This window comes from Pinus tabuliformis, chromosome X (genome assembly GCF_031772625.1).
Source record: "Pinus tabuliformis cultivar Carrire ecotype Pingquan chromosome X, CPIR1, whole genome shotgun sequence".
NCBI lineage: Eukaryota > Viridiplantae > Streptophyta > Pinopsida > Pinales > Pinaceae > Pinus > Pinus tabuliformis.
In genome coordinates, this window is record NC_142308.1 from 1,697,374,045 (window position 1) to 1,697,398,029 (window position 23,985).

Sequence of the window (23,985 nt, forward strand, 5' to 3'; positions counted from 1 at the left end):
TCAAGGATATTTCAAAATTGATGTTTCAAGACAATCAAAAATCAATATTAAAGAAGCAAGAGAAGTTTAATTGTCAAAATAAAGTTGGCTTAGAAAATGAAGAACCCTTATGTCTCAAAAATCATTGTCAAGATATACTCACTCAAATTAAGAAACTTAAAAATGATAAAAAGTCATTGGAGAATAAATTAAAAGAACTTATGATAAAATCGAAGTCTTCAGATAAAATAACTCAAGTTGAAAAAATAGAAATGAATATTGATTCAGTAAATATCACAACTCAAGAAGATGAAAATTTAGTGGAAGGAAAAATATACCCATATGTTGTAGTTCAGAGAAAGAAAATTCCAAGTGAATATTTTGTACCCAACTCAACAACATCAGTACATGAAATAAATCAAGAAATTGCCCCACATATGATAAAGGAAAATCAAATCACAAAAAGTCTGTATCGACATCTGAACCACAAGATCAGACATCCCAATCAGTTTGTGTATCTGTATCACTCAAAGAATAATGATGTCGACATAATTCGGTTTGACGATAACAATTTATCTCAGCTATCAAGTAATTGCAAAGTTTCACAAAATATTAATTTAAGATAGTGTGGTCCATTATCAGTGAGTCAAATTTTTTTTATCACTTAGAGGATCATATCATCTTGTATCAATGAAGATGACAACTCCAATAATTCATAAAGATGTGAACATGTTACAACATACGAAACAAATGAATATTATTGCAAAGTACGAACTTTGTTCATTACATCCCACCTTAAATACCCATTGGAAAAAGCAATGCAAAGATTTTGTTTTTCAATACATTGCCAGATAGTGGTATGATGCAGATATCCCCTTTAATGTTACCCACTCACATTATTACCAAGCTATGTGGGACTCTATTATATCTACTCGAAATGGATTCAAAAAATATTTTACTGAATTTGAAGAGTCATAGACCAAAATAGGTTGTTCCATCATGTCAAAAGGGTGGACTGATGGAAAAAATCACACTATCATAAATTTCCTTGTCTCTTGTCCTCAAGGAACCATGTTTTTGAAATCAATTGATGCATTTAATAAGGTGAAAGATGCAAACCATCTATTTGAGCTTTTGCATGAGATGGTTAGAACAATGGGGGAGCATAATTTTGTGCAGAACATCACAGATAATGCCTCAAACTATGTTATTGTTGGAAATATGTTAGATTCCAAATATAGGACCATATGTTCGACCCCATGTGTTTCATATTGCATAGATCTCATCCTTGTTGTAATTCATAATTATACTGAGAGGGAGGAGGGAGGATGAATAAATATAATGACAATTTTTACTTATTTAATTTCATTCAAATTCAAACATCATAAAATATCAATCTCATAAATTGAATAAGTGACGCAAAATATATGCGAAATTTTTTATGAGATAAAACCATAAAACTTTTTAATATGAAATAGCTTGTAGGCACAAACCCACATGAGACACTAATACCTTTTGCTGCAAGATTTGTAGGCACCAACCTACTTTCTTGCTTTGTAGCAATGCTTGTTAGTTGCTTTTGCTTTCACCAAGTTTGTTTTTTGTTGTTGTCATCACCAACTCTATTAGTTTCTTCTACCTTAATTAGGATTACCTACTGCTTCTTCCTTCTTCCCAAAACTCGTTGCCTATGGTTGTTTGAAGCATGTTTCATGAGCATTAAAGAACACCAACTTCCTCAAATCATATCTCCAAAATTGTACTAAAATTGTCTGAAATTTATACCAAAGGTACCTTGAGATTTCTCCTTTTATCTCCTCCAAATTTCGGATTCTAAGACATCATAGAAATAGATATATAGAAAAAAATACCAAACTAACATGTTTGAAGAATATTTCAGGAACATTTAGGAAGCTTACATTTTTTCGACTATACCTTTGAAATTATAGTGAATCAAGATCTGAAACTTGACCCACATGTACATGAAGATCATATATCTTATCCTCCCAGTTTAAAGATCTAAAACATTTCAGAATAAAATGTATAGTGAAAATGCCCAATTGACTCGTTTGATGAATATTTTCACAAGCATTCAAGAAGCCTAACTTCATCCATCTCTCTGAAATTATAGAAAATCAAGATTTGAAACTTGAACGACGGGTACATGAAGGTTTTCTATATATATCCTTCAAGTTTCACAGCCATAAACATCCTGGAACAATAGTTATAGTGAAAATTCCTAGTTGACATATTTGAAGAAGATTTCAGTTGCATTCAGGAAGCCCAAATTAAGCCATATCTTTGAAATTATAGTGAATCAATCTCTAAAAATTGAACCACAAGTACATGAAGATCTTCTCTATAACTCCTCCAAGTTTCATGATCTAAAACATTACATATAAAAGGATACTGAAAATTCCAAGATGACTTGTTCACTCCATAAATCACATCTTTTCTTCCACTTTTAGACTCCAAGAATCACAACAAAAGTTATTCCTCAGCTCCCCTTGCAACCTCAGATTTGTTCTTCGACTAATTGATGTTAAAATGAACTCATATTGTTGGAAATACTAAGAAAGGGAGTGAATCAATATTTCATTATTTTTAACTATTTTCATCTTCTAAAACATTTGATGCACATGAATAATGAAACACATATCTTCATAAGAAACATTAATACAATTTTTCTTTGTAAATATTTTGTAAACCTCCTTGTACAAAGTAAGCACCGACTTACAACTTTCATAGGCACTAACCTATAGGATATTTCATTCCCCTAGTTGAGCACCAAATCAACAAATGTAGGCACCAGCCTATGTTAGAAAAAAAAAAACCTCATTTGAGCACCAAAACAACAAACTTTAGGCACCAACCTATGTCTCCAAGTTGCTTCTTGGATCTATCATTAATAACTTATGGTCCTCAAAAAATTCTTCAGTGAGTTATAATCTAATCATGCAACCCTCAAGTATGCACCTTCAAGCTTGATCACAGCCACTCGACCTGTACACCTTAACTTTTCACTCTTCGACTAGGCTTATTAACTTGGCTCTTTAGACTTGATCTCCTACATGTGAGTCCTTTATATTTGATCAAAAATAAGTCTACCCATTTGGCACTTCAACTTCCTCAACTCTTGTTGCGCATTGTTCAATTGTCACTGCTTAAACTTATTATATGTTAAAAGAGAAGGTCTTCCCACTTGCAAGCTTGTACTCAACACATAAATGTTGCTACATAGGGATTTTCAACACACTCAAAACCAAACAGATCTTTACAACCTTGAAGGTCATCTTCTTGCGTCTTATAAAACTTTGCACTAAACACTCACACTATGCAACACACGGGCCTACCACAAAATTGTCCACAATAACCTTGTTCTTACTACACATCTATCCACAATACGGCTCATCCCTATTATAACCTCAACAACTACTTCAACTAATAACTCCCTTAACACTACCTTAGCCAACCAAACTCGACCTCCAAAGAGCCCTACAACGATTCTCCAATAGAGCTTTTCCACCTCAAAATACAGACCAAAACTTGGTCTATAATAGGACTGCAACTTTGGCCACAAACCAGACTTGAACTTGGCCTTGAAAACATCATAAACAAACCTTCAAACTAGACCTGAACTCAACCTTTAATGAACTAAATCTTGGCCCTCAAACTATACCTAAATTTTTCCCTCAAAACTCCATGACTCTACTTTTAATGCACCAAAATTTGGCCCTCAAACCAAACCTAAATTCAGCCTTCAAAACGCCACGACTTGACCTTCAAATGATGCATGAACTTGATCTTCAAACACCAAAATTTGCCCCATGTAAAATACCTGAAACTCATCATTAACACGATTGAATTTTGGTCTCTAACAAGGCTAAAACTCACCTTCAAGAGGACTGAAACTCGACAACTAGAACAACTCTACAACTCGTCTTGTAACTAGAACCAAAAATGTTCCCACATAAAACATCTTCATTACGGCTTCACTTCACCTGGTTCATGAGGTATGAACCTAAAAATTATGTCTCTTCTTGCTTAAACAAACCCCAATTGGCTTGAGTAAGTGAGTCCTAGGTTCTAGCACATAATGCATATGTATAATGTGTTTGACCCCCAAAAACAGGGTCAATTTTCCCACTGGCTAGGCCGACTTGTGCATTGATTGGGATGACTTGGAAAATTGTACAATGAATATCCAAAACATCATTTCTCCTCAACCGTGACAAGTTAGAGGAAGTTACATATACCATTGGAAAGGTCTCAGAATAAGCTTTCCAACCATATATATTATGCTCCCATTTGAGCTAGGTAATTGGAGTAAAAATGCATTCAAAGATAGGGTATCTAAATGGGGCATCAAAAATCCAAAAATAATATTTCCAAAAAGTGTGCCATATATTGTTAGAAAGGTCTCGAAATATGTTATTTGACTATATAACTTTATCTTTCATTTGAACAACCTTTGACATCAATAAAAACCATTTTCAACAATCTCTCCCTTTATTATTGATGGAAATACTTTGATAATTTCTTCTTCTGACAATTGCTCCCCTCGTCTACATTCTCTTCATACTTCTTTTCAGTTGCTCCCGCTTTCCACATTTTCTCCACCTTTGACATAAATAGAAAAGGGTGCTCCATGTTTATTCATTCTTCAAAAATTTCTGACAAATGTTCCTCTTTTTTTTCACTGAGCATTGCTCCCACTGAGTTTGTGCTCCAATTTTTATCTTCATATCAAGGATTTTCAATCAATGTCAAATATGAACATCTTGCTCCATAGCTCAAAACATCATATGTATATAAAACATGTCTAATATAGTTATTCTCCATCTACTCGACCGTTATATATATCTTCAGAGTACCTTCAAGACTGGACAAGCCTAACTCCATTGAAGCCAAGCTAGTTGTCTCCATAGAGGCTTGTTGAACAATTGGTTGTCGAATCATGGATTGTTGTAATTTATCTATACCATCTTCCTCATTGAGGAAGCCCTCCTTCTAGGTATCTGAAGCCTTTTTTTCATGGACTTCATGTTCACCATGATCTGTAACCACTAAAAGTTCACCCTCAAAGGACAATTCTTGATGCACACTGCTTTCATGTTTTTCTTGTAACTCATCCTCATTTCCATCTGGCTCAACTAGTTCTTCAAAATCATGTATCAATGGTTCTTCTTCATACAAATCCTCGTACTCTTCCTCTTTATTCCAGCCAAGAAAAGATCCACCCATGTACTCTCAATGGTTTTAAAGAATGGAAATCATTTGCGAATGTTGTGAGTACTTGAAAATTATTGGCATCAAGAGCAAGACTAGGGGAGTTCAAATCCATGAGCCAATTTACAAATAGGCAGAAAAGGTATAGGATGGAATGCACTTTTTTGTCTTCTACATTCCTTTGAATGACACACAGTCACTGCAAGAACCTTGTTTAGAAGATTGACTTTACTCATTTATGGGTCCATTGCACAATAAATAACCAACAAAACCACAAGTTTTGAATACATGTCAACTAATGTGAAGGAAATGCCATGTGTCATTTGTTGGGATGGGAGTTGAAGAGAAACCAACACTGAGATTTCAGAGGCTAAATAATGTTGGATGGTCATTTTCATCAAGATAGAAGAAACGATCAGAAATATCATATCCCTTGAACATCCTAGATTGTTGTAATTGTGATATGTAAACAACATATTTTTTATCATTCACTCCAGGAGGATCATAAATACAAGCCTAGTCTTCAAAAATACTTCCAACCTATTCACGAAAACCAACAAGATCAACGCATCCACTATCTTAGCTATTTAGTTTTTTGTCATCCCTATTTGCCCCAAGTTGACCAAGAATAGCCTTCTTATCTCTAGATTCTCTAGCCTTCTCCTCTTTCCCAACTGAAGATGCATTTTGACTAGCTACATTTCATGAAACATTCCTTACATCTTCAATTAATTGTTGCAAAGACTCAGGAGAGTCTCGACTTTGTGAGACCTTTCCTAAAGCTTCAGTAAGATTGTAGGGATGAGATGCACTAACCCTAGGTTCTTGAATAACACAGGTTTGAACAAGAAAAATAGCAAATTTGGTTGCCACAACATTACATCCTCTAGCCACAAGCTTAGTAAGATGCATGGTATATTCTGTAAGGTTAATAAATTCAGAATAAATAAGTGCAATAGTAATATTCTTGTTGAATTTGTGTTCCGCATATGAATAAACAACCCAACTTGCAAATTCCTTCAAAACTTGTTTGCAAACATCATGGATGATCACCAATACAACAATATGGGTTGAAACACATAAGTTGCTTGATGTGTAGGGATCCCTTAAGGGCATCAACATAGCTTCTAGGTGTAGTAGCTCTTCCAAACTCATCCTGATTTCTTCCCTTGCTTTCATTGTGGTTGACACTACGAAGAATATTAGCATAACCTTCAATATTGTCTTCAACTTTATTTTCTATTGACTTAAGGCTTGCATCTTCTTTGTATGAAGTCTCGCCCACATAACGAAGACCTATTTTGTCGTATGGTGATCTTTGAATGCTAACAGTATCATCCAACATTTGATAAGTTTTCAAGTTCTTCGTGAGCTTGTCTACTACATTCCTTAATGTGACAATCTCTTCTTCAAGCCTTTCACAATTTTCTTCTATTTTCTTTAGTTGTCTTTTCATTCCTTCCTTTATTTTCTTTGCTTCTTCTAGCTCAATTTTCAAGGGAATGTCTTCTTCAAATTTTAGCTCTTGCTCTTTCTGTATTTGATTAAATTTCGCTTCTAGCTTCTCATAATCCTCAATCTTTTTCTTCAACTAACTTGTGAAATTTTCTTCTCTTTTATACTTCTTGAAGTCTCAAAAAGAAAAACTTCAGTTTCATCAATTTTATGATTCTTCCCCTCAATATTTTGCAAATGATTTTTAAGCCTTATATTTTCTTGTCTAAACTTAACTATTTTCTCTTGTGCAACCCCATATTCTACTTCAAAATTAATGGTGTGGCCTTCTTCTAGATCTAATTGCCTCTTTTGATTGTTTTCACCTTCTTTGAAAGGTTATGTATTCATGACTATGGAGTAGACATTTTTTTAGGGTTTGGAGTCACGCCTTCTTGACTTTTCCATATGTGTTTCTAAGGTCTACCTTCCAGTTGTCGGGTTGTGTCTTAAGGAACCATCTCTAATACCAGTTGTTGGAAATACTAGGGGGGGGTGGTGAATAAGTATTTCATTATTTTTAACTATGTTTATCTTTTTAAAAATTTAATGCACATGAATCATGAATGCAGATCTTCATAAGAAACACATACAATTTTTCTTTGTAAATATTTTATAAACTTCCTTGTACAAAGTAAGCACCAACTTGCAACTTTCGTAGGCACCAACCTATAGAATATTTCATTCCCCTAGTTGAGCACCAACTCAATGAATGTTGGCACCAACCTACAGGAGACATCAATCCCCTTGTTGAGCACCAACACAACAAACTATAGGCACCAAACTATGTCTTCAAGTTGTTCCTTGGATTTTTCATCAATAACTTTTGGTCCTCAAAAAATTATTTAGTGACTTGTAATCTAACCATGCAACCCTCAAGTTTTCACCTTCAAGCTTGATCACTACCACTTGACCTATACACCTTAACTTTTGGCTCTTCAACTAAGCTTCTTGACTTCGCTCTCTAGACTTGATATCCTACATGTGAGTTCTTTGCATTTGATCAAAAAGAATTTTTCCCATCTGGCACTTCAAGTTCCTCAACTCTTGTTGTTCAGTATTCAATTATCACTTCTTAGGCTTATTATATGTTCCAAGAGAAGGTCTACCCACTTGCAAGTTTGTACTTAACAGTATAGATTTCTTTCTGCTACATAGGGATTTTCAACACACTTAGAACCAAACAATTGTTTACAAACTTGAAGGTCTTCTTCTTGCGGCTTGTCAACCTTTGCACTAAACCCTCACCTTATGCAACCCATAGGCCTACCACAAAAAATGTCCATGATAGCCCTGTTCTTACTACACCTCTTTCCACAATAGGGCTTGTCCCTATCCTCACCTTAACATAACAAAAACTTCAGCTAATAACTCGCTTAACACTACCTTAGCCATCTAAACGTAGCCTCCAAATATCCCTACAACAGCTCTCTAACAGAGCTTGACCACCTCAAAAATTAGACCAAAACTTACAGTATAATAGGACTGCAACTTTGGCTAAATATCAAACTTGAACTCGAACTTCAAAACAATCCTTCAAACCAAACCTAAACTTGACCTTTAATGCACTAGAACTTTACCCTCAAAAGAGACCTAAATTCAACCTTCAAACTAGGCCTGAACTTGGCCTTCAAACACTAAAATTCGGCCCCAATAATAGACTTGAAAATCGGCCTTAACAAGATTGATATTCAATCTTCAACAAGGCTAAAACTCACCCTCAATAGGATTGAAACTCAAACTCTGTAATAATGTTGCAACTTGCCTTCTAAACAAAATCAAAAACCTTCCCAAAGAGTGCCAAAAATCCTTCCCACAAAAAACATCTTCAATTCGGCTTCTCTTCACTTTTCTCACGAGGTATGAACCTCATAACTACTTCGCTTGCTTAGACAAACTTGAATTCACTAGAGTGAGTGAGTTCTAGGTTCCTCCATGTAACACCTATATATTGTGTGTGTTGAATGGTGTTGTCATTGATGCCAACATTGGTCCTTGAACGCTCTTAATATTCGTCTAGTTTGCATTAATTGGAAGCTCCAAATGACAAGAAGCAGGGAAGCCCTAGACACCCCGCACTTGTTGAGGGAAATGGATGTAAAGAACAATGAAGTTGCTTGCATGACCATCATCAGTTGATAGTACTCGTCATGTTGATTACAACAATAGGTTGCATACCATGTGGATGCTCTTGGTTGAGGAGATACAACTTCTTGAAAATTGAAACCCCTAAATCATGGTTAGGGTGCCCCAAATGAATAATCAATTCATTTATTTATTTTACGTGCTATGTGAACTTTAAGCAGCAAGACTACAAGTTTCTTATGCCACCTATTCGTCCTTTTATAAAATGTCATTGACTTGGGTTTTATGGTCAGTTTGATTTATATCAATTATATGGTGGTCCACTTTGCACAAATTCCATTGGTTTAATTTTTCGGCCCCGCTCATGGTTAACACTCTAGTGTTAAGACGACCCCTCCAAAATTCTCATGAAAAAGTCATATGCATGCTACATAGTAACTTATATGGTGAAGAAATACTAATATATATAGGTTTCATTGCATTAAAAATATATTAAAATATTTGACCATACAGATGTGAGGGAATGACATGTCAGTCCATGGTTAACCTTCTCATTCCCAGGATGACAAAAGCACTATATATAATTCCACCGAGGATCTAAGAGATCATCGCAATGTTTTTTTTCTTTACAAGTGAGTACATTTTGGTTTGCAACGATCTATTTTGGTTTCAATTTCAGCAAAGGTCAAGATAGTTGAATGTGTTTTGAAATGGCTTTTTACGTGCATTGGCGTAATTTTGTAAATCAAGCTCATCTTGTTCAAATGTAAAGGTAGAAACTTAGTCTGGTCTAAGTGTGTTATTTGTGCATGTGTTGCCAACAAAGTTTGAATCGACAGTGGCAAGATTGGTTTCATGGATGGAAAGTTCTAAGTTTCGACTATGTTGAGAAATCTCAATAGAAGAAAATACACTGAAATCATGTGAGAATAAAATATTACATTCTAAATAAATAAAAATAATCTATCTCAAAAGGCGTAAAGGTGTTGGTAACTGTTTGGCATGTTGAGAAATCTAGGGGCAGGAAGGTAGGTGATTTCTATTGTTGATAACTGCTTGTGATGTGCTTTTGCTTCACTTAGTTAGCTTATTCTTTCACTTATTATTATAAGTGTTTCTATCATCAAACAACTACCAAAGCATAAAGAACAATGAGACAATAGGACACAGTATGTAGGCTATCAACCAAGGCCAAAACCTCCCCAACTTGAGATGAAAACCCACAAGAATTCTTCTTCTTATAGAATCTTCAATCGATGAATTCCAAGACCTAGACCCTTGACCAAAAACTCCTTTAAGACCACGCCAATCCTTCCCTCAAGTCAAAATAAATTTCTTCTTAATGCTTATGCAATTTCTCCTTCTTTAACCCTCGACCCTGCAACCCTAGTCTGAAATTTCCGGCCTCTATTCCTGCAATTCTTGGCCTCCTGCATTTGATTGCAACTTTTGCACGTGTGACAACATTAGGGAAAATTTAGCTTTTTTCCTCCTTCACTTGGTTGTATTAATTTCTTTGTGACTTCAGCCTGCAAGTTACCCTTTTTCCTTGACTTGTTTCAACATCCTTGAGTTGACTGTAACTTTGATTTGTTGCAGTAGGATAAAACTTAATATCCTCGCACGTGTGAACAGGAATAACCCAAAACAATTCCAAAGTCACTTTTTTCTTCCTTCTTTCTTGACCTCCTCTTCTTTACTTGTTGTGAGACTCTTTCTTGTTCAATGATCGAACTTCTATGATCCTGCTTGAATTCTCTTCAAAGTGGTCGACTAGCCTTGTATATATAGGCTTCTTGTCACATCAAATAGGTCGACTTGTCATTATCCCTTAGGTCGACTTGTCTTTTGAGAAGGCCAACTTGTTGCATGCATTTTGACTTGGTCTTGGAGGGTTCCTTGACTCTATTTTGACTTAAATAATTTTCTTTTACAATATGTAACATGCCCAAATGGGTCATTCATACATGACAATGACTCATAAGCCCTAGAAGCTCTCAATGGGAGCTTGACCTATAAAATAAATTCCTCTTGAGCATGAAACCCATGCCTCAAGAAAACAATAAAAAATTTATTTTTTCTCATTATATCAAATACATAAAAATCATGATTACATATGTCATTATGAATACCGAACGTAGTTACACATTTCAACATGGCATGCATGTACTCTCCAGGTGAGGAAGCAAGATTGGTTTGTTCAAACGATCAATGTTTGATCTAGTGCGTTCAATGTTTGGAACCAATATAAGAATTAATCCAATGCTAGATTAATGTGATGTGTCATGGTGGTCAACCGCATTTTTAGAACTTTGTCAAATTTTGGCTTAGATGTAATCAGGATTTTGTAGATAGATTTGTTGACATATTGTCCTGGCACACTCTAGCGTATGGTTTGCATAAACACATGCTTGGTTGAAAATGTTCCCGTTCATTTGTTTTAGAGTGATTGCATGCCCTATTCTAGTACAGGAATGTGTTATGCCATCCAATCTAGTGGGTTGAAGTCAATCTAAGTTATTTTCATTGAGGCTACCACAAGCAAGATTGCATATAAAATGAGGGAATAGGGTGATTATGACAATAAAATATTTTGAAGGTAATATTGTTTATGCTGAAGGCCCAGTGTAAGTTATTGCAGAGAATTGTTGATGAAAATTGTGCAGATCATTGTGTACTACTAAGCTTTTACCCTTAGTCTCAATGTTTTGTTGTGTCAATGCCAAAGTGTTGGTTACTTGTTGAGCTATTTATTGTTAGAGTGTATTGAGAATTGGCTGCTATATGGTGTGAAATTGTGACTGTCCAAGAGGTTGTAAGAATTAATGGGACTATATGTTTGATAGTGAAATTGCATATGTTCAGAGCTATTGTAACTATGAATACATATTGTTGAAATGTTCCAAATGGAAAGGTCTTATTAAAAGTTGTTGTTAGAGTTTGTCTTCAAGATATTTCTATAAAGGTCAGAGGATGTAGTATTGTAGAGCTTTTGTGTCAAAGACAACTTCATGCTTGGTCTGTATCAAATTGACCAATGATGACATTGTGTGTTGTTGAGTAGTGTTTGAGTATGGAACTAAGGGTCATGGAGAATGAGTGTATATTGTTGGTCAGTGATCTTGGTGCTTGAGTTCGTTAAGTGAAATGGTATGTCATATATGCTAGGGCTTGATGCTATCAAGTAGAGTTGATCGTTATAACTTATAAAAATGTGTGCTACTACAAGGGTTGATGGTACTGTTGATCAATGTATTGTTAAAATGTTGCTAGGGTCTTCTTAGTGAGGAGTATTGTGTATGAAAAAGGTATAGTATGGTATGTTGTGATAATAAGTGTAGTGGATGTATATTGTTGTATCTCTTATATATATTGTCATGGCCAAGTGTTGCTACTATAACAGAGAGATGTATGTATGATGATGTTGTTGAGCAGTGCTAGGGTTTCACGATATTGCAAATTGGATATTGTCTATACAAGTGCTCACATGCAGCAAAATTATCATTGCTTCTATTCATTGATGAAGTTGGCAATTGGTATGCCACCAAGATTTCAAACATTAAGCATTGCTAGCACCTCGTTTGCGCAAATCATGTCGTTATTGTTGTATGTTTATGATATTCTGCTAGACATAAGAACATCATTGAGTGAGTTAAGGCCAAGGGAATCTAGTGAGAGCATGCAGTAATCAAGTTTTTGACAAAAGTTCTGTGAGTTTGCACAAGAATGAGATTTGTTGATCACAGTAAAATTGACAAAACTGAGTTGATGAAATCATAATTGCAACTAGGGCATGTATTGCATCATTGAATTGTCTTTGGTTGAAGTTTTTGTTAAGGTTTATCAACAGATATGCATATCAACCAACATTGGACTTGTTTGTTGAAGATAGGGTTTGACCTTTTGAGTAGTGTTAGGGCTTCTCAGTATTGCAAATTTGATTGAAACTAGGGTTTGATGCACAGATTGAGATTTGACTGACCAGATATTGTATTGTAGTTTGTTTTGTATTGATTTTGATCACGAGTGGATCCAGTCTGACAATTATGAAAGGTGGTTAGTCATGGTGAGTTGAAGGTTGGAGTATTCAAGGCAAGTGGCAACTTGTTGACTAAGGTCACAAGGTGGTGCAAGGTAGGAGAGTGGAGTCTCCTTCAGGTTGGAGCCTGAGATCACTTCAGGGCGACAAGGTGGTGCTTCTTCAAGTTGGTGCATGCACAAGGCATTGGAGCGTCCTTCTAGTAGGAGTTAGTAAATTAGGGAGTTGGAGCTTCCTTCATATGGGAGCCTGTAAACTAGGGCGTGGGAGCATCCTTCTAGTTGGAGCTAGTAAATCAAGGCGTTGCAACATCCTTCAAGTTGAAGTCCGTAAACCAGGGGGTTGGAGTCTCCTTCAGTTGTTGTAGAAAACCTTAGAAGTTGAAGCTTCCTATCAATGTAAATTATTGAAAACAAATATTAAGAAGCGTTCGGAAATCTTTTGTGTATTGTCTTTATTGTTGTGCATTGTTGAATGGTGTTGATGATTGTTTATGTTTATCTTATACTAATGATAATTAATGCCCTGTGAAGTTAAAATTAACTAATTGAAGAGAAATATTGATTTAGCCCCCTCTCAGTATCGCCAATAGTGCCTTGACCACCAAAAGCAAGGCTGACTTGCCCATTGGCTAGGCCAACTTGTGCATTGTTTGGGATGACTTGGAAAACTATATAATGAATAATCATTTATCCTCAATTGTGACAAGTTAGAGGGAGTGTCATCTATCACTAGAAAGGTCTCAGAATAAGATTTCGAACCATATATATTATGCTCCCATTTGAGCTAGGTAATTGAAGTAAAAATGAATTCAAAAATACAATATCTAAATGGGGCATCAAAATTCCAAAAACAATATTACCAGAAGGTGTGCCATATATCATTAGCAATGTCTCGAAATATGCTATTTGACTATATAACTTTCTATTTTCAATTGGGTAGTCTTTGATATCAATAACAACCATTTTTAACAATGCCATTCATTTATAGTGTTTATACATTCACTTATGCGGATGACTTGTAAACTGGTTGGCTCGGCCTGCATGTACCTTCGTTGGGTCATCTTGATAAAACATTCCATATTTCCTCATTCCTATGGAATTAGGAGTGCTATTGATCTGGATTTAAACAAGAGCGCAAAAAATTACAGATACAACCATAAATATAAAGTTTCATTAGAAATAACACTTCATTTCATTAATATCAAATACTAAAATATGCTTACAAATAGAATGGAAATAAGACTAGCTCGGGCGATGGTAGCTTATCTCTGAGAAGAGATGTGGCGGCTACATGCCTCTAAACTTTTTTTTTACAATGAGGCTCAAAGCCCTATTTATTATTTAGAAACAATGGAAAAACCTAAACATCCAAAAACCTAACCCTAAGAAATGAAGCGCCAAACTATGGGCCCCGTTTGAGTAAATGTGTACATCAACTTCCTAGGCTCATAACTTTGGCATACGATCTCCGTTTGACACGCACAATACCTCGTTAGAACTATATATCTGAGGACTACAACTTTTCAATGATCAACATTGGTCAACGACACATCTTGATCCCGGTTTTCCAAAAAATACGTCGTTTAGGGCCTTAAAATGGCTCCGGAAGTTCAAGACTCGAAAAACTTTCAAAAATAGTAAATTGTGCTACAAATAAAGAAACTGGAAAACTGAAAGAAACAATGGTGGGGGTCAAGTGGAATCGGTGGGTGGCCACCAATATCCACCTGGATTAGCCATATACTGTTGGAAAAGTATCAAATTAAAATTTCCAACCATATATCCTATGCTCCCATTTGAGATAGGTAATTGTAGTAAAAATGTCTTCAAATATAGGGTATCCAAATGGTGCTTGTTTGTACTCTAGTAGGGTCATTTTGATAAAACATTTCATATCTCTTCATTCCTATGGAATTAAAGGGAGTGTCATATACCATTGGAAAGGTCTTGGCATAAGCTTTCCAACCATATATCCAATGCTCCTATTTGAGCTAGGTGATTGGAGTAAAACTGTATTCAAAGATGGTGTATCCGATTGGGGAATCAAAAGTTCAAAAACAATATTTCCAACCATTTTTTTTTTCGAATCTTTATCTTGGATATAAGTAGTCTCCCCCTATCTTTGACATCAATAACAACAATATTTTTAGCAATGTTTGAGGACACGAGAAAAATGGAGTGAGTAAAGAACATTGTAGAGCATACTAAGTGTATCAAAAAATGCATCTACAACCACTCATGGTTTTGAGCCTAATAAGGAACATCAATGGGGGTAAAGGGCTTGTTGGGTTTGTCATCATAAGATTTGCAACTCACTTCCTTACATTGCAATCTTCACAGCATCGAAACTTGCAGAAAATGTTTTCTAGTGATAATTGGAATTCATCTCGATGGGCTCACAAAGCAAATGGAAAAATCACCAAAAAGAATGTTTTTTACAACATTTTTGGAAAATAGCAGCAGAGCTTGTGAAACTTGGCGAGCCCCTTGTTAAGGTGTTGCAGTTGGTGGATGGGGAGAATTTGGCCATGTGCTACACCTATGAGGCTATTGATCAAGAAAAAAGAGAAAATACAGGCAACCTACAAGGATAGAGTAGGTAAATATGGGCTTATCTGTGATATCATTGATAACACATGGAACAATCAACTTTTTCATCTGATACATGCAATCAAGTATTTCTTGTACCCAAGTTATCATTAGAGAGCTTGGTTAGGAGAAGATCATTCCGGGGAGGTCAAAGATGGGTTGTATGAGTACTTGGAGTGCATGGTCCCTAATAAGTGTCGGTAGTTGGAAATACAGTGATTGATCATTACTTTCACTAAGGCCATAGGCACATTTGGAAAAAAAAACTTGGCAAAGATTGCAAGATGTGAATCAACGAAGTAAGCAATTCCAATTTTTTCTGATGTTCAATTATTTAAAATTCAAACTATAAATGCTTACTTTTCTAGCCAAACTTACCATTTAAATTGTTGAACAATGAACTAATCTTAGTATGTCCTTATAGCATATTGGTGGGGGTCATTTGGTAGCGACTGTCCTCAATTGCAAACATGTGTAGTTAGAGTTCTCAACCAAATTTGCAGTGCTTCTAGGTGTGAACACAATTGGTCTACTTTTTAGTAAATTCACACAAAGAAGAGAAATTGCTTGGAACAAAAATGGTTAAATGATCTTGTCTTCCTACAGTACAACCTTCTACTAAGGAACAACCAATTGTTGAACAGAAGATGTGATACAAATTCCATTGTGTTGGATGAAACTGATCTAACTTCAGAATGGGTGGAGGAGACTCAACCAGTTGAGTTTGATGTTGATTTGATATCGATGCCATGGAGTTGGGTCAATTAATCCCAATGTGAATCTAGTAGTTGAACTAAGAGCTGAAGGAAGAGAAGTACCAAGCATGGTACATGGTGAGGGAAGCACTAGTCTTGCAACTCAGCGAACACAGACCTTTAGTTTTGCTTGGCCTAGTGTCACTGCTAGTACTGCTACTGAGGTGGAGGAGACTCAACCAGTTGAGGTTGATGTTGATTTGATATCAATACCATGGAGTTGGGGTCAATTAATCCCAATGCGAATCTCATAGTCGAACTAGGAGTTGGATGAAGAGAACTACCAAGCATGGCACATGGTGAGGGAAGCACTAGTCGTGCAGCTCAATGAACACAGACTTTTAGTTTTGCTTGGACTAGTGTTACTACTAGTTCTACTACTGAGGTTGGAGAGGAGTGTGAGGAGTCTTCAAACACTGAGCCAAATGATGTATATGTAGCTCTTGGTGATGATCCTATGTCTAGTAGTGGTGACGATTTTGATGAGCGATCATGTTGATAAGTGATTTATAGTAGGCCAATGGCTTAGTACGCTAGTAGCTTGAGTTGTACCATTGGTTTTGGACTCTAAAGGCCATTTAAAACCTCATTGATTGTGTATTTTGTTGATTTTCTATTGCACTCAATGTCATTTTGATAAAGTCAACCTTACATGGTATATAGATGAGCAAACTTTGCATATTTTGTCTCTAATGGTTTGAAACTGTTTTTTTTTTGTAAACTGGTACACAAATGTTCCATTAATAAAACAGATTTACATTGAGAAACATGTTTATCAAAAAGTACTAATATGGGAGTGCAAAACTCTAACTAGATATCTCAAGATAACATCAGAGCTTCCAAAAACCAGAAAAGAATAAGCTAGATCATCATCATTGTTTTACAAAACATTAGCCAAGTAGTATCTAATATGTTCCGTATAACGACCAAAAGTCATATACGCGGCGGAAATCTTTAAAATAATTCAAAGATGTAAATGTCCATTGTAAGACATGTACTGTATATTGAATTGATGAAAGATATGATATTACAATAAGGGTGATGGCCTGCTTATATACCCTAAGGTAGGTGCCTCTTCACCCATGGTTATGTCCTTTACGAGCACAACTTTTCATTAACTATTAATTAATCATTTATTTATTCCTATTATTGTTTTACATTATATATATATATATATATATATATATATATATATATATATATATATAGCATTGCCTTCCTCTTCAAAAGGCTTTGTCCTCAAAGCTTACTGATGAAAAGTCGTGATCTCTTTTTCAGCTCGTCGCAGAACTATCATCTTTGTTGTTACAAGATGATTTGATCCTTGGAGCGATAAATAAAATTGTCAAATAGAGAATGGATGACCATCCTAGATAATCCTCTGTGAAATCTTTCGGTCACTAGAAATTTGCAATGAATTGTTATCATCAAAATATATTCTGCAAACTTTAGTATTATTTGAAACATAAATCTGTGGTTTTCGTTCTAAGTGATACTAGTACATAAATTGATTGGAAAGTTTTCTCTTGTGATTCAGATGTCGATAAAGAGTTCTTCTGGTTAGAGTTTTCCTTATCATGTTAGTAGTAGTTCCTTGATTTCCTTCAGGTGTTGTTGTTGAGTTGACATCATCATTTAGAATGTCCATTGTTTGAATTGCAGCTTCTGAATATGTTTTAACTTCTTCTGGTTTTTCATCCTCTTGAGTTGTGATATTAACTAGATCGGTATTTATTGTGTTATCTTCGACTTGGACTGAAACCACTGGAGACCTCAATACTTCTCCTCGAAGTTGTTCTAACTTGTCATTTAGTGACTTCTTGTCACTTTTAAGCTTCTTAATTTGCGTAAGTAGGGCATGGTTATGATTCCTTAGACATGAAAGTTCGTCTGAATCATTGATGTTGTCCTTGGTATTATTTTCTTTATTTTTTATTTGTTCTAACAGCCTTTGATTGAAGGTTTTTAAACACAAATTATCTTCTTCCTTTTCTAATAGACTCTTGTTAAATTTCTCCTTAAAACTTCCATTCTTTTGCTTTAATTTTTGCTTCTTAATATTGGATTTCTTTATCTGTTCAAGTAATTTTTTATAATGGTCTCTTAAGCACAAAACCTCCTCGTCTTTTTCTTTTGAATTATTGTAAAACATGTCTTCGAGATTTTTATATTTCCTTTATGATGCTTCATTATTTTCTTGAAGTTTTGCGATTTTTTCTTTTAATATTTTGGTTTGTGTCGGGTCGTTACCTTGATATTCTTCCAAAGTAAACAATCTTCAACATTTTGGACAAGGTATTGTGTGATTTTTAAAATCCAATTAATATTGATCTTCTATTTCACAAAATGGACATCTGGTCCAAAATATTGAATTATGTATGCAATCCATAACCACTTCATTCATCTTCAGATTAAACTCCAATTTGCTTCACTTTTAAGGTTTTATAATAATGTCACTCGTCTTAAATTGAATTATTATTTTTTTCGCTTCTTTCGCTTCCATAACTCTCCTTTTTTCTCTTTTAAATGGTCTCTTGAACATAGATATGAATTCTCTTACACCCCTTTCAAACCTTATTTTCACTATATTAATTGAAATTCAATAATTTATTACTAGATAATTTTTTTTTATAAACTTCTATAAACTTATAATTATTTACATGTTCACTTTAATAGTCTTCAGTATTCTTTCAATTACCATTATAAATTTCGATAAACCCTTTTTTGTAAATCACCTTTTATATCCCTTAAATTCCCCTTTGCTAAACTTCGAATTTAATTATTTTATTTTAAATTATCCCCATTTTTTTGGTTTAATATAACACCTTTTGAACAAGTAAGATTCTACTAATTAGTAATATTTACTTAATTCTTTTATGACTTAAAACAATATCTTCCCTTTTGATAGTACTTGCCCTTAAAACTTATAATGGTAGTTAATATCAAAAGGGTGATAGTATATTAATTTAACCAATCGATCTTACCTGAAGGTGCAACCTTTGACAATTATGTGGTGTATCCTTCAATAATTAATCCGTTTGTGGTTGTATGGATATTATGACAATATTTTCCTTAGAGTTGTACAAGTGAATGTAAACAATTCATCAGTGGTAGCGTCTAATGAGCGCAAATGGTATAGGTGATAGAACTGCAAATGGTTAAAACGATTGGTGACAGCGAAATGGATGGCGTGGAACCGAGGATAGACAGACAGACAACAAAGGTGGCATTGGTCGATGGATTGAATGATGAGCGCAAGACGCGACCGAGAGAGCAGGAGATATTTGTATGGAATTTTGACGGCAGTACAAGGTTTCGACCGGTCAAGATGGAATATTGATAGCGGACATAGCAACTTGTAGATTGACAGCGTTGGGTCTGTGATCAAGCTGGCAGCCTGCAGGGGAATGGAAGTCAGGTGAACGCTACAACCTGGTACGTCTAGGTAACGGTGGAATGATCGATGGTCGACATAATCTAAACTTTCATTGTGGTTGATACGGATGTCGGCTATGCGAAATCTGTGGATGTGGCATGGTGATGACAATGTGGCTAGGGCAACTGTGCTATCGATCTACAAAAGAGGTTGGCAATGGCCACTACCATGGGCAGCGTCAATGACGGTTCCGGTGGGTGGCATCGTCCGAATAGGTACAATGTTACCATATATATATGAGCGATGGTCGACAGAATCTGAACTTTCGTTGTGGTTGATACGGATGGCAACTATACGAAATCTGCAAATGCGACTTGGTGATGGCTATGGCTGGGGCAGATGTGCTATCGAGCTAAAGAGAGGTTGGTAGTGGCGGCTGCCATGGGCAGCGTTGACGACAATGGACGACAATTCCATTGGGTGGCATCATCTGGACAGGTACACGTTGCTGCAACAAAAAAAATATATATATATATATATATATTAATATTTTTTTCCTAATGATTATTTTTATTTAATATGATTTTAAATTGCTTTTTATTATTTTTTTATAAAAAAAAAATAATAATAATTCTTTATCTAATATTTTTCTATTAAAAGAAAAATTTTAAATATTCCTCTTTCTTTCAACTATATATATATATATATATTTCTTTTTTTTATTTTCTTTTTAAATAATTTTTTTAAATGGCCAAATGCTTAAATGGTGATATGGAGAAACTCCAATGTAGTGTAACGAAATGCTTCAACAACAAAAATGTTGATGAATTTGACGATCAATGACCTAGATCAAATAACACAACTTTGTGCAACAGTTGAGTGCCCAGAGGATTGAACAACTCTAATACAATGTAACAATCAAAAGTCATATACGCAACAAAAATCTTTAAAATATTTCAAAGACAAATGTCCATTGTAAGACATGTAATATATATTGAATTGATGTAAGATATGAGATTACAATGAGGGTGAGGGTCTGCTTATATACCTTAGGCAAATATCTCTTCATCGATGGTTATATCCTTTAGGGACACACCTTTTCATTAACTACTAATTAATCATCTAAGTAACCAGATTCATCCAAACCCCTCTGCGAATCTGAATCCTGCGAATCGAATACGATTCGCTAGGAATTCAAATCCTAGAATAAGATTCGACATGTCCGTACAAGATTCATATGAATCCCGTACAGACACATCGAACCCGATTCTAGGATTCGAATCCCCTAAATATGCTTTCCGCAAACTTAAAAACGTGCTATTCTTTTTTGTTTTCACCTTATTTCTCATTCACTTTTGCATAATTTGAGTTGTGTGGGCAAGAAGCTAAGTGTTTGTAGCAAAGAGTTAAGGGAGTAGAGCGTTCGGCAAGGAGATTCAAGCACCAGGTAAGTGCTAGAGCCTGTTAGATTTGATGACGGTGATATTTTTGAGGGGTCATCCTCCACACCAACAGATGCAAAGGCGACTATGGATACAGGGGAGGAGGAGGATGCAGAGGAGAGCAGTGGAGACCATGATGATGATGACATTGATGCTGATTTTGATGATGACTCTGAGGATTGATGACTACCTATTGCCTTGAGGCTTGTATACCTGTAGTTGTTTTATATTTTCTATTTCTATTTGCCATTAGCATTGCACCAGCACTACCTATGTAACACATTTTGATTTGATGACTTAATGAGAAAACTACAGTTGTCAATGTCTTTATCTTACTATCTTGTAGTTGTAAGTTGTCTTTCATTTATGAATTATGAATAATGATTTATGTGACCACTGACATGTATTTGCATTTTGTATGTACTATGCATGCTATAGATGAAGATCTATGTTTGAAATCAATGAATTTGTATCATTAATTAGAATTTGTGTAAGAAATATATAATTTTTAATATATATATATATATATAACGAATCCTACGTGTCCTGTTCCGGGGGTTAACGTGTCCGAATCCGACACTCGAATCCCCAAATCCTACGAATCCCGAATCCCCGTGTCAGGTGACTTAGTTAATCATTTATTTATTACTATTATTGTTTTGCATTATCTGTATTATTTTATATATATTTTTATTATAGCAATCCCAAACCAAAAAGTGACAAGATTCTTGGTATGAAATTTCAAAACTAAAAAAGAAATGCCATCCTTTGCACAAAATCCCAATGAAGGCCAACCAACAAATTGTCGAGTTGATGTCATGTTATCCATCAAAGCCACTAGTTCGCAGTCAACGTTGAGGAGAAAAGCCAAAACTGAAATTTGTAGACAAAACAATACCCTTAGTTTGAGATGACCACTAGAGAAAGGGGAACTCCATTCGCTGGTGATCAATGTTGGGAGAGCCAATATTCTTTAACCTCGTAGAGACAATTTGGAACAACAACATCCACCTAGTACACTAATTGAGCATCGTTACCTATTTTCCAAATTTTGTTACCAAATTGAACAAAAGGAAATTGGAAGCAACAATTTGACACAAATGGATGACCCACCTGATACAAAAGACAAAGAATTATCCACTACAAACTAGACTTTGCTACCAGACATCAACCTTAAATAATGTGGCCCATCATTTAAGCACTTGATGCCATAAAACTCCCCATTCTATCATCAGAAAGCCATGGTAGAGAATATTGTTAAAACCAGATCAAAAAATTTCCCCCATACCAAACTGGGCAATTAAAATAGATACCTTGAAAGTCCAAGCCTTGGAGCATTGATGAAGGACGCAGACCACCAACTCGAAAATGGGCCCCGAGGTTGCGCTATGAAGGAAGAAGATGAAAAACATTGACCTTCAAAACTTCGAAAACCTTTGAAACATGAAAAATTTAAAACCCCAATTCCCTCCTTTGAGTAAGTGTATCGCAGTCCACCAAGAGATGGCTTCCAAAGCACCCAATACACACTGTCGAACATCACATGATAATCTAAAGCACAAAAACCATAAAACCTTTCTACATCTCACAATAATCCAATGTACACTCGCCAACCTGTGAATGATCCATCCCATGTATAACGACCAGAGGAGGAGAAATGTTGTAAGATCAAGATACCGTTAATCTTCCATTGATAGATGAAAATAAGGCAAGTGTTAACTATGGCACACTTGTTGAGGAAGACATTCCTTCTGTGCTGCAGCAAGCTATAAATGAGCTGAGAGTGTGCATCCTCTTTCCCATAGTGGAGCACGTCAGAGCCATTATGGCAACCCCACCTAACACTGAATGAAACACACCAGAGCGATGAACAAAAACTTCTTGTAATGTTCCTCTCCGATTACCCACGCATATTGATGAGAAAACACCGCCGATTGTTGATATTCCATACTCATACTGCTGTGCTTCCACGTATTTCGCTTGTGCACACACTTGTCAGTACTAGCACACATTCCAACAAGGATATGATTATGGGCTCGTTCCCAACTGCTGTGCTTCCACGTATTTCGCTTGTGCACACACTTGTCAGTACTAGCACACATTCCAACAAGGATATGATTATGGGCTCGTTCCCACCCCCATCGGGGAAATGGTTTGAAATCCTAAAAGTATATCTATTAAAAAATAATTATTTTATGTAATTTTTTCAATTCTGGTTCATTGAATCCGGCTTGACCCAGTTTGAATCCTGATCTGATAGGTGACCCAGTTCAAAACCTGGTTCCAGTTTGTAAAATTATGTTCAGTATTCCATAAAATTGGAAAGATTGATGCAAGTGAATTTGTGGTGGCCAAACTAGTATTGTTTATTATGTCAAAGTTTGACTTGCAACGAAATAGTTGCCCAAACCAGGTCCAAAGGGTATTTGTTGGTCAAAGATGCAAAAATTTTATTTGCTAATAAGGAATAAGCACACACAGATCAAGTAGCATGTGCAGCTAACTTATTATTTGCAACGGCATCGACGAGTGAAAGAATGATACAAAAAGCTGGTTCATGTCAAGCACACAGATCAACTGGCATGTTCAGCTAACTTATTATTTGCAACGGCCTCGATGACTAAAAGCGTGATACAACAAACTGGTTCGGAGACATGGTGTGAGATCACCATTTCAAAATTTTGCCAGTATAAAGTTACACAACGTATCTAAATATGATACACTACGTGAAAATAATTTTACATCCACGGCATAAGAAAATGAATAAGCAATCAGGTATGCGGTTTATTTGCACATTTCTTCAACCATGATGATGATAATGCTTCCTTGGGCAGATGTAAAACACCATCATCTTCCTCAACCTGCTCAATCAGAAGTCTCAAAAGTGGTGTCATTGATAGGGTCTTCTGAGATCCAATCATTATCAATTTTTTCTGCACCCAAGCCATACATATATCAGTTAGTCTTGCCCAAACAGAACATGAAGAATGCCTTT

At 35.5% G+C, this 23,985-nt stretch overlaps 1 protein-coding gene across 1 annotated transcript in view; it reads right to left on the bottom strand.

Annotated features, from left to right (window-relative positions):
- Positions 1–23,492: 23,492 nt before the first annotated feature.
- The window catches only part of EMB2411 (DNA replication helicase), a 268,500-nt gene continuing 268,007 nt past the window's right edge, over positions 23,493–23,985 (bottom strand). Inside the window, exon 34 of the mRNA XM_089446669.1 lies at positions 23,493–23,923. Within this exon, the coding sequence (XP_089302795.1) occupies positions 23,762–23,923 (162 nt within the window). The 3' untranslated portion in view covers positions 23,493–23,761. The remainder of the gene's footprint in view (positions 23,924–23,985) is intronic.